The 18,743-nt window shown below is 37.1% G+C and overlaps 1 protein-coding gene across 1 annotated transcript in view; it reads right to left on the reverse strand.

Annotated features, from left to right (window-relative positions):
- Positions 1-18,743, reverse strand: part of LOC131414611 (EGF-like and EMI domain-containing protein 1) — a 457,413-nt gene that overhangs the window by 24,553 nt on the left and 414,117 nt on the right. The window contains 7 exon segments of the mRNA XM_058555616.1: positions 1,128-1,259; positions 3,722-3,907; positions 6,137-6,259; positions 10,404-10,473; positions 10,476-10,549; positions 15,764-15,886; positions 17,562-17,681. Of these exon segments, the coding sequence (XP_058411599.1) occupies positions 1,128-1,259; positions 3,722-3,907; positions 6,137-6,259; positions 10,404-10,473; positions 10,476-10,549; positions 15,764-15,886; positions 17,562-17,681 (828 nt within the window).

Here is an 18,743-nt window from a genome sequence, read left to right on the forward strand (position 1 = left end):
TCATGCAATAAGTGGCAAAGGCAATCAAAGACAGCAGCTTAGCAAAAGGCACAAAGCTAAAAACCGGCAAAGTATTAAGCAGTCAGTGGTTTAGTTTTTTGGAAATGATAAGCTAGGCAAAGAGTTGTGATTAGGATAAAAAGCGAAAAGTATTATGAGGGCCTGATTTTAGATGGTTGCCAATGACTAGATTAGAAGTGTATGCTTTATGTATCAGGAAATGGGACACTCAAAGTTTTTTGAGCAGCCAAGAAACATGATCAGAGGGATGCTTGAGGAAGATCCTCAACACTCTCACTAGCAATCTTGGTTAAACCACTTCACTATTTTATGACTCAGGTTCTGCATCTATCTCATAATAGAAACAATATCTGTGCTCTTTCTTCCCATATGCAGGGGGTTCAACAGAAAATCTGCTCATATCATCTTACAAGCCAATCACAAAGCCTAGGAAAAACCTTTTATTAAAAAATTTATGCAGCAAATTTAAAAAGAGAAAGCAGAAACAAAGATAGTCAATATATTTTGTTTTATTACTTGGCAGTTTTAGTACATGCAAGTATACCTCCATTTAAAATATAAAGGAAAAGATTTATTAGAGGTATCATTTTTTAAATCTTTGATATTTTCTCATGAGAGACTTATATAAAAAACTTAAAAATGTCATTGACTGCACGAACATATTTTGAAAAAGAAAAAGAAAAAAACACAAACAAAAAGCAGCAGCAAACCGTCAAGCGATTTCATTAATTGCACTTTGTAGCATAAATCCTTTCTTTCTTCATTGGGAATAGCTTGCCAGGGCCTAATGATTTATTTAAATGGAGGGATTTCTATAGGCCAGAATATTAGGATCCTTTATTAACTTTTACGTTCCATAGATAAACAAGAGACAGCACATCATGTTTCCCGGGAAACACAAAATCTCCCCTAAATCACACGTTCAGTTTAAAAGCTCAGTGCTTCATAGGCATTCTTTATACACAACAAATAAATTGGTTTCTCACCCATATCAATCGCCTACCTTGTTAAAACATTTTGGGGAGAACACACGTAAAGAAGAACTCATTACCAGTAGTAGAGGAGAACTCATCACCCTCTTACCAATTCCCCAGGGTGTCACTCACTTTCATTATATAGAACGCCACCCCAGCCAGCGGGGCAGGAGCACCCACTCTTCCTTTCCTGGCATCTGCCTCCATTCATGCAGTCCTCGCAGCTCAAACTGCAGTCGTATCCGAAGCTGTGATCTAAACAGACTGGAATGTGATACCATCTTGGTTAGCTCACACTGTCTACATCACTGAAAATGGAGATGAAACCTCTCTCAAAAAAAAAAAAAGAAAAAAAAAAGATCCTTGAGCATACTTTCGAAAGAGTCCCAGAAAAAGACAATAGCAAAGAGATATCTTTTAAAATAGAGCTCATTTGGGGCTGGCCAGTGGTGCAGCGGTTAAAAGCGCGCGCTCCGCTCCCGAGGCCCGGAGTTCCCAGGCTCAGATCTCGGGGTGCACCAATGCACCACTTGTCAAACTGTGCTGTGGTAGCATCCCATATAAAGTAGAGGAATATGGGCACAGATATTAGCCCAGGGCCAATCTTCCTCAGCAAAAAGAGGAGGATTGGCATCAGATGTTAGCTCAGGGCTGATCTTCCTCACAAAAAAATAGAGCTTATTTTATTTTTTCCAATTATAATATTGAAATATAGTCCCTAAAGAATATTTAGAATATTTAAGAAAATAAAAAAGTGAAAAGAATTACCATTGATTTCAGGGCCGGCCCCGTGGCTTAGCGGTTGAGTACGCGCGTTCTGCTGCTGGCAGCCCAGGTTCGATCCCCGGTGCGCACAGACGCACCGCTTCCCCAGCCATGCTGAGGCCGCGTCCCACATACAGCAACTAGAAGGATGTGCAGCTATGACATACAACTATCTACTGGGGCTTTGGGGGAAAAAAAATAAATAAAAAATTAAAAAAAAAAAAAAGAATTACCATTGATTCCAAAACACAAAAATAATCAATGTTCCTCCTGCTTTTCCTTCCAGGCTTTTTTATGCAAAATTTGTTTTTTACTATGTAAATTTTTTTATTGACATTTGATATACGTGCAGAGAAGTGTGCAAATCTCAAGGGTACACTTCATACTTTTTTCTACAACGTAAACCATCCCATGTAAATGCCACTCAGATCAAGAGATAGAATATTGCCAGCACCCTCAAAACTCAGAGAGTGACTGGATGATTCTTAATCATTAGCCTCACAAATTAAGCACTATCCTAACTTCTATCATCATAGATTATTTTTCCTAATTTTTGAACTTTATATAAGTGGAATCATAAAGCATGTACTTTTTGGTTATCAAGCTTCTTTCACTCAATATAATGTTTGTGAAACTCACCTGTATCATGTGTACACTAGTTTATTTTTTATGGCTGTATAGTATTCAATTGTATAAATGTACCATAATGTGTTTTTCCATTAAATTCTTGAGGGAAATCATCTTAATCTGAATGAGGATGGAGAGATTTCAGTTGTGTTAAGGCTTGTTTCATTTCAAGTTTTGCCTCTGTTTCTAGATGGGGTCTTGCAGACATCCCAGTGGAAAGCCTGTCATGTTTATCACGTCCTCTTTATTTTGGCAGATCCTGAGCTCCAACTTCTACCTTGCCATCGCCATGATACTGCTGATCACTGTGCTTAGCTCCTTGCGCCCTTAACAGCTGCCTTTCGGTTTCCTGGCTTCTCTGCCTGCACAGCCCATACAGTAGCAAATGCCTCAAGGTAAAAGCAGCAGAGATTCTGTGTCACTTATCTGAGCTTCTCTTCTCTCCAGATATTATCCACTCAAGTTCTGAGTGCCTTGGTAGCCCTGAACTATTTCTATTTTGACTTTGAGTAGCCAAAGTATCAGGAGTTTAATTAAGAAACACTAAGGCATTTCTATTTTTATGGAGACACATTTATTGATATTATTATTATGATTGGCCATAGTATAAAACATTTCTGCCATTTTACCCAATGCATTCTAAAGCAATCATCAAGCTTTGATATTGTTAAAATACAATGAACAGAGAGAGAACAAAAAAAGAGCAGCTCTGTCTTACAAAGAAGAGAAAAAAAATAGCAGCAGACTGGCTGCAAACTGTTACTTTTGAAAGAGGTTATGCTAATTTATTTTGATCGGGAGTGATTTGACGCTTGAGTTCTCTTGCATGGATATATAAGAAAAACTGCTCACATTTTAAAAATATTTTCTTGGTCCACTTGAGCATATTGAACATTGGTTCTCTGAATTTTAAAATCTAGAAAGGGTCTAAATCTTAAGGTTATTTAAGGTAAATTTTAACTATATATAAGTGACTTCTAGTGGAGTTTTAATAGTTATAAGAACGAAAAGGTCCCATTATGCTAACTTAGAGATATTTTTCAGCTCCATTTCACACATCACACATCAACAGCCCCCCACCACCCTGCACTTCCACTTTGACACATGCCTACATCATAACCCTTTATTGTGCAAAGGGAAGCAAGATTAAAGATGATGGATTTGATAGGAAGCTCCAAAAAAGTGATTTTGGCCCCATTTTTCTTGCTAATGTCATGTTAAAACATTTGATGGCATTCAATATTGATAATAAAATCGTCAATAAAAGAATTTATGTGAATTTTCTAAAAATAAAGAAAAGAGGTGAGTATAATAAGATCAATTCTTTTACCCACCAACTTTGTGCAAAGCAGTGAGTTCTCCTCAAATATCTTTTTCCTCTTCCTCCTCATCTTCGTAAGTGGGAGGCAAAGAAGCAGCAACATGATGAAGCAGTTGAGGTGGGCTCTTGAATAGAAGGCCTAGAGACCTCACAACTTCTGATTCCTCTTCTTCTTCCTCTAGCTCCTCATCATCTAAAGCTAAGACCACACAGGAAAATGTCTGGATTCAACATGCTGGTTAAAAGAAGGAAAAACTGAGCAAGGGTTGATGACAGAAATGAGAGAGTTTGAACTAGAGAGCCAAGGCAGGCGGCGAATGAAAGGTAAAACGCTTTGAGGAGACCATTTCAAAAAGTCGATTGTAAATGAAGGTGGGAAGCAGCAAGCACAAAGTTGAAACTGCAGCAGAGAGAACAAAAGGAAAAGAAAGATCTCAGTCTGTGAAGAGAGAAAAGGGAAGACAGGTTGAGTCAAGGACTACGTGGTCTCTGCTGTTCCTGAAGAGCAAGATGAGAGTGGAAGCAGTTTAGAAAAGATACAATAAATTCTTCACAGTGACTTACAGATGCAGGACTTTCCATCACTTCCAATTCTGTAGCCTTCTTCACAGGTAGAGTCATATGTTCCCACAGAGTTAATACACAGTTGGTCACAGACTGTACTGACATCCAGACACTCATCCACATCTAGGAAAATTTAAACAATGTCTGCTTTTAGGCACTGAGAGATAAAATAGACATTATGAACTCATGGGCATATTTGTGTTCCTCCTGTCACCTTTATTAGACAATAACAACGTATTGCCATATAGAAAGTATAGCCCCAAAATTCTTTCTCAAGTATATCCTGTCGATTATTTTTTTTTCACTCATTTCCAAGTTTACTATAGTTCATCTACATAGACAAGGTCTTTCTAAGACCTCGTTCATGAGGTTTTGATGAAGAATTTAAAACTTAAATTCAGTAGTCTCAGGCTGTGCACTTTTGCAGAATGTTCATTCATTCTTCAATTATTCAATATCTATGATGAAGCATTTATTCCATGCATAATCCTGTACTAGGTTTGTGGAGAATTTTAAAGATGGAAGAACCCTAGGCCTTGATCTCATGTGACTTACTGGTGTATGTCCACGTCTGGGCCCAGACTTTGCACAATGTGTTCACGATACTAAAAGTTCATTTTTGAAGCTGAACTTCTAAGCTTTGCCTCAAATTGTGGATACCTTTTCCATTTGGATGTGTGTCCCCAAGTATGTACATTCACGCCATACAATTATCTTTTGGCTTACTCTGCTTAAGAGCAGATGGTACATGAAATTCAAAATTTTTTTGGCCCTGTTAATTAGATGGAATGTGGTAAATGGCAATATACTCTGCTGTGTTTGGAATATATAGATATCACAATTGTGTGTTCTTTGCTGTTGTCTACACTGCAAGGCTGGGGAACTTGGCATCTATATGAAGAAACACACTTATCATCCTCAACAACTCAGACTTTGTTTCTTTAAGCAAAAAACCACTATTTTCTCGGAGGCATCAGTCTTCTTATATAATCTGACTGTTATTGAAATAGATATCAGTTTTATTTTTGCTTTGATTCCAAGAAAAATATGGTTAAAAATAATGGTAATAATGATCACAAAATGAAAATTTAAAGATTACATACTTACGGTAAACTTTTAAAAGTAAATCATAGCAATGACTTGAATGAGCTGTTCTTAACGGTAAAAAAAAGTGAACTCTACTCACTAAATTCAAACTCTCCTATGACGTTTAAAAAAATACACAAGCTAGAAATCATCTGAAAGGTAAGTAAGCCAATTTTAACAAATAAGTTAAAAAATTGTAAAATGACACCTTAAAACTTGCATTAGCTAGATTAATATTGGATATATAAAGGATTCTGATACAGATTTAGACTGTGGCTCATGAACTGGCAATCCTTTTGCCACTGCTCTCTAATTAAAATGAATTTCAGTAATCATTTTTTTACTTTCTAATTCTAGTCAAGCTTGCCACAAGTGATTCCTACAGCAGTATGCTATGGCCTGTCAGTATCCCAAACTTGCCTGCATATTAAATTAGGTAAAAGGGATTTGGGCCAATGAATATTATAATAATAATAGCTACTTTTGCTTGAGTGATTTCTCTATGTCAATCACTATACTAGGCACTTTACATTTATTACTTTCCTTAATTTATCCACTAATCCTATTATTGTCTTCACTTTTCTGATGAGGATTTAAGGCTCAGAGCAGTTAGAGTGGCCCAAGTTCATACAATAGTAAATGGTAGAACCACATAGAAATCCAAGAGTCTTGAGTGTCAAAGCCTTCCTTTTCGTACCTAACCCTCTGCCTCAGATGTTCCTCCTCCAGTGATGGCCCCAACACATCGGTGATTTGACGTTAGATCTCGGGAAGTTACCATCACAGCCACAACCAACAGAAGTGATCTGAAAGCCCTCCTGACAAGCGCATTCATAGCCTCCTGAATAGTTGATGCAGAGCTGGGCACAGCAGGCTTCTCCACTTTCACATGCATCAAGGTCTGAAGGCGAAAAGGACGTTTCTGTTGTTTAAGAGATAGGAATTTAACCAACCTACAGAAGTGCTGATAAGTCTCATTTCTAAATTAAAACTGTTTTATTAATCATTTTCTATTTCCCAGGCTACATCGTACAGACAGCGAAGAAACTATAACACAAAAAGAATGAGGCCCACATTTGGTTTTGTGTTTCTTGTATGCTTCTTTTATGCTTGTTATTTATTTTTAAAGTATGTAAATAATCTCCAAATGCATTTTTAAACACAGGAAAAGAGATCTCTGCTATTTTTCCAGTTTAAACAGCAATCTCACTGAACAAACAGAGAACTTGAAGAACAAAAAAAAAACAGCTTGAGAAGAAGAGCCAAAGAATTCCATTTAGTGAACATTTGCTAGCTGCAAAGATGAGGCAGTCTTAGACTCCATAATGTGTTTGTTCTTCTAGAACATGGATGAAAGATTGTTCCCAATCAAAAGGAAATCACACGTCTGGGAAGAGAAGCAGTAACTGCAATTCAGAGAGAGGGAAGACAGTCATTTTAAATATTATGTTTTAAATTACAGAATATTTCAGAGAATTTGCTTGAGCTTTTCAATGACGCTTTGACTGGGATGAGCAGTGTCTGGGAGTTGTTATTACAGTTGGTGACACCATTACCCTGGCATGTCTTGTCAGATGAGCAGCTTTCTAAATGATGATCTTTAAGTCTCCTTCAGCACTATTATTCTAGAATTCTACAAACCTGAATGTTTCTTCCTAAGACATAATTGCCCTGGGGAAAATAACAATGCACCAGAAGACGTCAAATTGAAACCCTTCAGCCAAAGAATAGCCTATTTGGCCTGAGTTTTGAGGTGATGGCTTCTAACATAATTGGCTAAGAAGTAGCAACAGACTTTTCACCCACTATTTCCTTAGGCTAGACACCTGGGAATTGTGTGGGCAGAGTTTTCGGGGATAGGTCCTTGGTTCCATTCAACCTCTCCTGTTTGTTGAGCTGTTAGGTTGGGTGGACTGTCAAGGCTGAGTTTACAAAATTCCATTCTTCCACACCTACATGAGCAGCCACAGATGTAAAAGGTCACTGTCTCAATTAACCTTGGAAAGGGTACAAATGTAAGGAAACGCAGACAAGAGAAAGAAGGAAAGAAAATGCAATCAATCACCCAAGGTGCAGGGTCACCAGAAAATATCTAAATGAAGGTCATTTGGACACAAAACATTCTTTCTCCTGCAAAATGTCACAAGCAGTGCCACTCGCAAAATTTTAGATTATATTTTTCCTTTCTTATATTAAGCCTTTCTTTGTCCTTTGGATTAAATAGCATGAGTATAGAAGACAAAAAAAAAAAACAACTTCAAAAATTCAGTTCCATTTCATCTAAAACATTATCCTTTATGTTTTTTTAAAATTTATTTCAAGATTTTTTAAAGTCTTCTCAGATACCACCAGCGCCTCCAAACATCCATGTCTCAGGATTCCTTGTTCTCAACTAGCAAGGAGCACAATTGCATCACACAATTGGAAAATGAGTTCCTCAGTCTATCATTTTATGATCCATTTTGGATTCTTCTGCTATTACATTCTTCTGGGACTATTTCTAGCTTATCTCATGTGTACCATGCTCAGCCTGGAACTCATCTGAAACCCATCCTTCCTATATCATAGGCCTTTCTTAAAATGCTCTGTCCCTTCAACCCTCACATCATCTGTTTCCTAAATTTCTTGATTTCTTTTTGGATCTTATTTGGTGATATCTTTGCTTGCATATTTTTCCCTTTTAATTTTCCTCCTCTCTGATGATCAGATTTTTCCCACATTGGTGAATATGCCAAATATTGCAACATTGTAGAGAAATTCACCTATACATAAAAGTTTAGCCTTAATCAAAAACAGAGCATCATTCACAGCCAGACCATATAATTACCCATTTCAGCCTGACTTCAGAAAAGCATTAAAAGTAAATCTTGAAAAAACTTGATCTTCTGTATATGTCCTCCATTCATAATCACTCAATAAAGCTCCAAAGGTTAGTAATAAAAATATTTTCTAATAACTACCAATTGTTAAATTTAGTGAACTTATTACTGGTCAGACACTTGTGTTTTGTATAGTTGTCTTTCAAATTGTGTTAACACATCTTTAGGTTTTAGCCCTAGTAAATTTTTGCATTTGGGCAAGACTGATTGAACATTTGCAGACTGGATGACTTATTTTCACATTTATTTGTATGTTCTCATATAAAAAATAAATTTGAGGGGCCAGCCCCGTGGCGCAAGCGGTTAAGTGCACACGCTCTGCTGCAGCAGCCCTGGGTTCACTGGTTCGGATCCCAGGTGCGCACCGATGAACCGCTTGGCAAGCCATGCTGTGGCGGCATCTCATATAAAGTGGAGGAAGATGGGCACGGATGTTAGTCCAGGGCCAGTCTTCCTCAGCAAAAAAAGGAGGTGGATTGGCAGATGTTAGCGCAGGGCTGATCTTCCTCACAAAATAAATAAATACATAAATAAATTTGATCCTAAAATAAGCTAAAAAGAAAATTCCTTAATTTCCTTCATGCACAAATGTTTTTACAAAGCATCCACAGCCTTACTCTGTTCTCAGGCAAATAAGCAAAGTATATATATATACACTCCAAACAAATCATTGCCTTTACTCTAGTGAATATTTGGTCTTTAGGAATGAGTGCTATTTATTGTTGGAAAATGAAATAAACTTGAGCCATATACAATATAACGTTGTCATGTTGACTGCTGAAATCTCATCAATATTCCATTTTCTATATTTTGACCCTGGCAGATGCTATCTTTTTCCAGTTATAAATAAGAACTTTACTGAATTGTACTTTTCAAAGAATAAGGAAAGACACCAAATTCTAAGCTACAAACAAAAGGTTTAGTAAAATTCCAGTTTCCCTTATCTAATAGTCAAAAGAGGACGATAGACAGGTAGGAAGTGAGGGAGGGAGGGAGGGAGGGAGGGAGAAAAGGAAAAAAGGAGGGAGGAAAGAAGGAAGGAAGCCCTTTATTTTTCCCAGAGGTACAAATGTTAGCAAGGTAGAAAAATATTTAAGCTTATTTTTCATTACATAACAAGAGGCAAGGAAAGCAATTGGATTCATTAAGTTAACCACTGTGGACTCTGAGAAAAATGCAGAAGGCAATACTGGATCAAGAAATACAAGTAATGACATTGTTTTGGTTAAATAATTTATAAACCTGGAATACTTCAAAATCTCTTGAAGTTCACTCTATCACATAATTGTGCCAAAATAAAAAATCCCAAATACTTAGACCTTTGAAATCCACTTCTTTTATGATACTCCCATTTGTCTCGAACCATATTGAATAGCATGAAATGGTCAGAGAGTTTTTTTTAATATTTATAATTTTTAAGAAAGGTGATATAAAGTATCACAAAAGAAAACAAGTTGTCATAATTCTCGAACGCTGGCAAATTGCTTTAGAAGCTTATGGGTGCTCTCAGAGCCAGAGCACATAGTAATATAGTTTGATGATCACTATCCCTATTTTCAGTAGATATCTCTTTTTTTCAGAAGCTCTAGATTAAACATTTTATTATGAAGCAAGGATGAGGTGGAATTTATTCTTCTCAAAGTCCCAAATGATATAAATTCTAACATGTTAGAAAAGTTATCCATTAAAAACTTTGAGCTGGGATTTCCAAAGAATGATACATTTTATAGAATTCTTTTGGAATTGCCATACCAAAGATGAATATGCAACCAAATCATCACGAAGTTGAAAACCAATGCACATGATTTAGTTTCTGCTTGAGGCAGAGAGAAGTAGAGTGGTTGGTAGCATTTGTTGTTTGAATTACAAATTACGTTAAATGGTTAGATAAGCCTTGGAATCTTTTCCTGAAATAAAACTGTGAAGTCCATATATTTTGTTAAAATGTTTTAAATCTCCTTTAACTTCAAAGTAAATATCTAAACATAATGATGTCTTCTGCCAAGTAATCTTTCTTATATGTATCCAGTAGCAAGAGACACTGTTCACTTTACTTCTTGCATTCTGAGAGATGTGGCCCACATTACAGCAATAAGTGTTAGAGAGGAAAGGGCTATATGAATCCAGAGCAACTTCTGAAGCAAGATGGCATTCAGCGTACATTACCTATGCATGTTTTCTCATCTGAATCAAGCTGGTATCCATGGTTACAGGAACAACGGGGCCCACCAAGTACATGTTCACAGGTTCACAGTGATGGGAACAACCACCATTGTTCCTTTCACAGCTATTGACAATTTCCAATTCAATCCCTTTCCAAAACAAGCAAAAGAGGGTTATTAGCATAACAACAGAGAAACCTGAACATATGTCAACAATGGGTACACTCTGTTGGGAGGATGACTAACTTTATTGGAAATTTATCAACACTCTACACGTACAAAAGTAAAAGTCTAAGGGCTATTAAGTATTGTAAATGTCTATACTATATCAGAATACTGATAAACCTAGAAATAATGTTAAATTGATGAAGTGATGCAGAAAGGTAATGAGTCTACCAGAGGCCATTAAACACTTTTCTTAAAGGACATTTACTTCTGGAAATTCTCAGTATTTTCAGCATATAAAAAATATGTGTATTGAATCAATGATCAGAAAGCAAATAGGTTGTTTGCCAGTTGACATTTCCATTCTCAAGCTAATGATATGTTATTATTTGTCCTTTTTAGAGGCTCTGAGTACATGAAAATATGGTAAAAACAGCCTTGGAACCAAAGTATGAACATGAAGCCAATGAATTAGCTGATCATACGTAACTAGTATCATGTTGGTGTGCTAATCAGCTTTGATGTATATGAGAGTCACTTATTATATAAACATACTATTACTTTGAAAACCAATTTGCCGATCCTGGTACATGCTACTAATTTGGGGCATTTTGGGGGACATCAGCCTCAGCATATGGATGCCAATTATCCTGAGCACACAGGCATTATAGTCAATCATTGTCTAAGTAGGAAATGAGAAATAAAAGAATGCTTTGAATCAGTGTTAAAAACATGGAATTCTGATACTGTGCTATTTTCACCATTGGCTTACGTTGTTCTTCATTTGTGTTGCTTGGACAAATCTCTTCCTAATGAGTGTCTACATTGGTTCATTTCCTTCCATTCTTAACTTCTGAATCCTTTGGAAGAAGAAAGATGGGAAAGAACAGGACAAGGGATTGTGGTATGCCATGAAAACCTATATCACCATTCAAACTGCCTAGGTGTCTCCTACAGTTCCTACAGGTTACAGTACAGAAACCACCCTTCCTGATCTGAGCCTCCAGTCTACAGTAGGCAGCAGCCCTATGTGCTCCAGAGCACCCAGTGCACACCCCCGTCTTTGTGTTCATCCCTCTGTACCATCATCATCCTGTATTACCCAGCTCATAACAGGTGTTCAAAAATAGGTTTTGAATGACTGAATAAACAAAAGAAGGATTATGCTAATCAATTTATTGTTAAAAATAAGAACCCCTTTGGGTTTAGAAACGTCTAGTTTAGGAGTGAACAAAATTAAAAAGCTAAAGGAAATAGTGAAATAATGAAGGGAACTCATATTTTTCACAATATGTTAAAAAATACTCTTTAGGGAGACATATTTCAAATTTTGGCTCCTATTCTTGTTATTTTTCTGTGATCAATGCAGCTCTAAGACTGCTGGTGGTAATTTACTTTTAAAACAAAGGGCATTATTGTAACCTCATTAAAAAACATATGGGACTAAAACAAGTGCATACTCAGATCTGTAACTGTCCACTAGGAGTAAGCTGAGATTTTGCATACTTGATACAGATGATAATGTTTAACCATCGTACTTAAAAAAATATTATACTTTAAAAAAACTTTAAAAAACAATCCTGTAGTTTCCCATAGGTAGCAAATAATCATTATTTACTTGATATACTAAATATGTGTGGAATTTAAGTTCAACTATATACTGCTTGGTAAGTTGGGGGGAATCTTATGTAACAATGCTAGACCTGGAATTTTTCCAATTTCCAATCAGAAGATAGTGATAGTTCATTCATAGCACACTGTGAGGATTTGATGTTTATGCTATACAATGTTTTGAGAGCCTCTGAGAAGAAATTATATAAATATAAAACATTATTTTTCTAGGAAAAATTTAAAACAATATTTTCCTAAAATATACTGGTTAAATGAAGGACACATAATGCATTGTTAAACATTACCATGCTCTGAAAGCATTTACTCCACCTACAGGTTTTGAAACAACTCAAAATACCAGTTTTCACCAAGTTTTGTATGTCAGTTAGTAAATATTGAGGTCTTGTGAAAGCTGCACAAAGAACTTAGCCAAATATTCACATAAGGGAAATAAATGTGAAAACACACTTCCACCAAATGTATTCAACTCTAGGGCAAATTGCTTTCCCAAGTAAATTCTACAGAAAGCCTGTACATCATAACTCATTAGCAATAATGGCCCCCTCTTTCATAACTGAGAATGCACCAGTCAGATTACAAGAGATTTTATTTCAGACATTTGTAAAATGTACTCATCTCCTAAACCTCTGGCCACGTTAAAAAGCCAAAATATTAATAAGAAAGAAAAACCCATCCACATTTCTCTCTGCCTGAAAGCATTCCTCAGGGCATTGAGAGACTCACTTCAGAAGAACTTGTATGCTAATTAGTAGTTAATTCTTCTCTCTCATCTTATTTAGTTTGCTCTTTAAAAGACAAATATCACAGTAGCAATACCGCACTGTCTTTAAGCAGTAGAAATATACCAACAGACCTTAAGGCTACACTGGCAACCCAAGCATTAAAGAAATGTAAATTGTTATGCAGTGGAGGAAAATGAAGAATTTAGTGACCCTAAGAATGTCTCTTCATGAGACAGCTTAGGTAAGAACACAAAATTATTTATTTTATGTACCACTATCTTTATTCTCCTTCCTTGATTAAAACTGATAAAGAGACATAACAATGCATACAAATACATGATGAAGTTGAAAGGATAGTACATTCGGAGTCTAAAGACCCTAGTTCAAATCCCAGTTCTGTCACTTACTAATTTTGTATTACTGGATTTTTGGCTTCCACACAGAAGGGATGGGTTACTAAGATATGGAGAAGTGGGAAGAGCATCTTTGGAACTGAGACTGCAAATCAGTAGTTCTGCTTTGGGCCTGTCAAGTTTTTAATGCCCATTGGTCAAGCAAGTGGACATGTTGAGTACATAGTTTGATATATTCACACATAGTTAAAGGAAGAACGGAAGTGGATTTCTGTTCTGTCAGATTTCAATCTGACATTGACAGAGGGGCCAGGGATGGAGAAAAAAACAGGAAAGTGTGAAAACATGGAAGAGAAGAAAATGTTTCAAGAAGGAGACAGGGATTAGTCAACTGTGTTGAAAGCTGCTTAGAGGTCAAGTAGGATAAAACCAGAGAAGTTAACATGCAGTCAGGCAACATGGAGGTCATGGGTGACCATGGAGGGGTAGAGATGGAAATCTGATTAGTCTGGGGTGATGAGACAATGCAAGAGGAGGAGGAGAAGACATCAACTAAGTTATAAAAATTTGCTGTGAAGGGGATCAGATTGAAGCTCTAGTGGGATGTGGGCTCATGGGAGGGTACTTCAAAGATAGGAAACTCTGGGGCCAGCCCCGTGGCTTAGTGGTTAAGTGCGCATGCTCTGCTACTGGCAGCCCAGGTTCGGAACCCCAGGAGCGCACTGACGCACGCCATGCTGAGGGGGCATCCCACATACAGCAACCAGAAGGATGTGCAACTATGACATATAACTATCTACTGGGGCTTTGGGGAGAAAAAGGGAAAAAAAAGGAGGAGGATTGGCAATAGATGTTAGCTCAGGGCTGGTCTTCCTCAGCAAAATGAGGAGGATTGGCATGGATGTTAGCTCAGGGTTGATCTTCCTCACACACACACACACACACACACACACACACAAGATATTACTAAAAAAAAAAAAAAAGATAGGAGACTCTGGACCATATTGAAATGCTGATGAAAATAATCCATTAGATAATTATAATAGCAAAGATCTTGAGATAATGGGAGGGAATGGAATCCAAAGTACAATGGAAAAGACAGCCTTTGATAGCAGTAAGACCACTTCCTTCATATTAATAGGGGTGAAGCCTTTTCTATATGATTCCATGAGAGATTTCAGGTCAATTGCTAGCTTGAATGGTAGTTTGCATCCATATTATTGTGGATGTAAGGGACAAGGTAAGGATAAAGGCAAAAAGGGGGGTGATATAAAAATTTGCAAGACAAAGAGAAGGTGTTAAACATTCATTTTAATGAGGATGAAAGTGGACACATTCTGAGAGTATAGATTTGTCCAGCCATGCTGTTTAATCATTTGAGATTTATGGTCCTTAATTTTAAATAAAACCAGTTAACACAGTTGTGTTTTGAACATAAAAAAATTCACCTGCTAAGGTATAGATATGAAGTGGAGAAAGAAGAGAAGTCACTAAGAGAAAGGTAGGGTCTGAAGACGAAGAAGAAAAATAATTGTTGAAGCACTATGATCACATAAAAGGCAGAAATGGAGGAATTGGTTTAAGAAATAAGAAAAAAATTATTCTGTCATTCAAAAAAGGAGGGAAGAGGATGGGTAAGGATGGAAAATATTGAGGTAGAGAACATGGAACTTGAGGGACTTTGTATCAGAAGATTTTAAGCTCAGTAAAGTAGGAAGTGTGTTCATCTACAGATTAAGCAGTGGACCAGAAGGAAGACATGAGAGAAGGAAATAGCTGCAATTGCTATTAATAGCAACTAATAATTCAGCATATTAACATTTTAATATATTCATAACAAGGGATACATTAAATTGTATAACTGAACCTAGGTGAGGAAGAAGCTAAGGTTAGATGACATAGGGCATAATTTTTTGAAGAAAAGGAGTAGAGGAATGAGTCAGTGAAAGAGAATGCAAAGTCAGAAGGAGCTGCTTAAAGAGGGGTGATGGAAATGAATGGAAAATGGGGGTGGGAGGAGAAGGGCTGACACGGAAGATACTCTTTAGAGCATCCAATGTGTCAGAAAAATGTGTACCACAACCTAGAGCTGCTTCTTGTACTGCAGGTTCTTTCACCTCTGCTAGTTCCTTTTCCTTGAATTTTACATTGGAGTTACTGGTCTTCAATAAATATTGCATGGCAGAGGTGATGAAGGAAGACAGATTCTACGCAAAGGAGAGCCATGGAGAGCCACAAGTCAGAAGTTTTCAGATTTAATCCTTGCCATCTACACTGTGGATCATTATGCCAACCATTTTCTGTTAACTCCGGACCCCCGTTTCTTCAAATTAAAATGAGGGGGTTGGATGTCTAAGCTCCCACCCCCACTCTGCCCCAGTGGAAAACATTCTCAGGGGCTTCTGCTTTGGCAAGATATTCAGTGCTGTTCTTCTGTTCATTACTCTTGTAAAATGCCACATGTTTCCTGGGCTGTGATTGTTGCCACTTACTGTAACACTGTTTTCCATCAGCTCCCAGTTCAAAGCGAGGGTGGCAAGCACAAGTAAAAGATCCCACCGTGTTCACACAGCGATGGCCGCAGTGAGCAAGCCCTTCAGCACACTCGTTTATGTCTGCAGAAAGAGATACACAGCAGCTATGTCTTTGGAGCTCGAATTAAGATTTATCTGAAAACTGTAACAATGAACTAAAGCATCCCCTCACCCCACAAACCCCAACATCAAGTGTAACAGTAAAATACCACATAGGCTCCATATTTGCAAATAAACCGACTGCTAATGACATTAACTCCAGTCTTGGTCTTATGCTCTCAAACACTTCTATCTATTAGAACCTACTAGTATCTATTAATTGGTAGAGAGAGAAAACAAAAAATAGACTTTATCTGTCCCCTAATAATACAAGTAAAAGTCATTGCTATTTGTCTTTAGGAATATATATCACATTCTTAAAAAATGGTATCTTCCTGGTTTAAGGAGACTATGTATGGCCATAGACAGGGCAGATTTGGGGCCTTCCTACGAAGAAATCCACAGCACGTGTGGTATATATGATTGACACAGGGCAGTGCTACGTAAACACTGGTGCCCTCTCTCTCTCCTGACACAGATAGCCAAGGCTACTCAGTGTAACTTCATTTTGTGGCCCAAGTAGTCCCTGCTCCTTCCTTTAAATGGATAGATGTCACCATCATTTTCCCTACTAGAACTTCCTCCTTACATTGTCCTGCATGTCATCCCCACCAGGGAGCTTAAGAGAAATACTCATTCTTCTAAGGTATTTGTAAAACCCTAAGGAGGCAGTAATACTGGGGATAGACTTTCTAGAAATAATGCATCAGATATTAAAATAAAACTTTGAAAGATTAGACGAAGATAGATATAGATACATGTATACATCTGTCAATTTTCCACAAATATTTAAAAAGACCTTATTCTGTGCCAGGTTCTGGGCTAGGCAGGAGCTGTATAAACAGAGTGACCAAAGCAGAAATGTTCTCTGTCAGAAAAGTATGCTAACAAAAGCCACAGAAAATTTTATCTTAGTTGACTTAAAGAAAAAAAAACTAACAACACTAATTTTTATATCTAATTCTTTTTCAATTTCTCAAAGTGTTTATCAGTCCCCTAAGTCAGGAAACATTTTGGTATTTTCATAATTAATCCAAATAAACTGTTTCTCATTTCATGAAAATGTCATGATAAAAATGAAGGATTTTGTGATTTCTCAGAAGTTATTAAAATAAAGACTGCCCCAGAGGAATGACTTCATTTATCAGTTCTGGTCATGCAGTAATTTATCACTTTCATTTTTGAATTGAAGTGTGTCTGTTTTGCTATTTCTAGGAAATAGAAATATGTAACCTTGTATTTACAGAGTTTCTTTCTTTTTGGTTTTAATTATTCCTAACTTCTGAGAACACTCATTTGCACATACTTGCTTTTCAAAGGTTTTCCCCACTTTCTGCAGCCTACAATAAAAAACTCCCTACAATTAAAAAAAAAAAAGGTTTTGAAATATTAATTCTGGAATTCACCTCAGAATGAGAAACAGAAAACAAAAAGGCTAGATTCTGAAACTACACCAGACCATATTTTTTGCAACTAAAAATTTCACTGAGTTTTTATAGTATCATAAAAATACCTTTCAGAATGATCAAATAAGAATATAAATGTTCCTTTTTAAGCATAAATGAAAACACCTTTCTCTTAGCTGTTCTGACTATTCAAAACGGAATTACCACAAAATTTCAATTACACAATTAAGCCATCAGCTTCAACTTCCTACCTCTACAGGCCTTTTTGTCTCCAGACAGCAGGTAGCCTGGGTGACAGGCACACCTGGCCACTCCATTCTCACTCTGACAGATGTGGGCACATCCATTCCCACCTGGGCGGGAGTCCATCTCTAAAAGCAATTAAGCAGTGCTAGTTTGCAATTCATTAACTTTAGAAACATACAGAGCGGAAGGGAGGAGAAAGACAAAGAGGGAACTGGGGCCACTGGGTTTTTCACATAGATCTTAAGGACTCCTGACAGTCCTTTCCCACTTTCAGGTGGAAGCAATTCAACAAAAGGTTTCCCATTTTGTGATCTGAACTCCAAAATCTGAACAAATCTCAACATGGATCAAGGTCAAAGAAGAATCATTTTAATTTCCCTCTTTCCAAAAGTATATCTGCTGTCCCAAGTTAAATAGAGTCAGCAGGAACTCCTCCATACACCTTTGCATTTTTTTCTTCTTCTCTCTCCACCTTTTCTTCTCCTTTCAGCATCAGAATCATCCTTAGATAAACCCTTTTACCTCCTCTAGATCTCCTCTGCCTTTAGATAAGCAACCACTTTGTGAGAAGAAGGCCGACTGAAGCTATCTGCATTGGAGATAAATAAAGAAGCTCAGATCCCACTGGAATTAGTCAGCTGGCCTCCTTCTCCCCATGGCTTGCTGCTGTCTAAATCAGTCTCAGTCATATTCTCTGCAAGCCCAAAGTAATGTGAAGCCACACATCCTATCAGGAGTACCCACCTCCACACAGAGCTCACTTGCTGAATTTAAGAGGTAAGTGATTCCAATCTGACTGTGAATCCAGCCTTGTCTATGTTACAGGCTGCTGGGGTGGCACTGCAGAATTTCTACTCCTGCCCCTCCCACTCCACCTTTTAAAAAAATAATGCACAGAATATAAAAAGCAAAATAATATATAAAGCTACTGTCCCTACATTCACCCAGTTTTACCCAACCACTACCATACATGAATGCTTTTGCTTTAATTAGTTTCTTATAAATCCTTCCAGAATTTCTTCATGAAAATATAAGTAATACAAATATCTATCTATCTAGCCATCACAGATACAATATACACAGTTCTGCTCTTTGCTTTTCTGGTAGGGAGAGACCGAGTTAAATTTGTACATCAGTTTGGAGGAATATTGCCATTTGAACAATATTAAGTTGTCTGATCCATGAAC

This window comes from Diceros bicornis, chromosome 15 (assembly GCF_020826845.1).
Source record: "Diceros bicornis minor isolate mBicDic1 chromosome 15, mDicBic1.mat.cur, whole genome shotgun sequence".
NCBI lineage: Eukaryota > Metazoa > Chordata > Mammalia > Perissodactyla > Rhinocerotidae > Diceros > Diceros bicornis.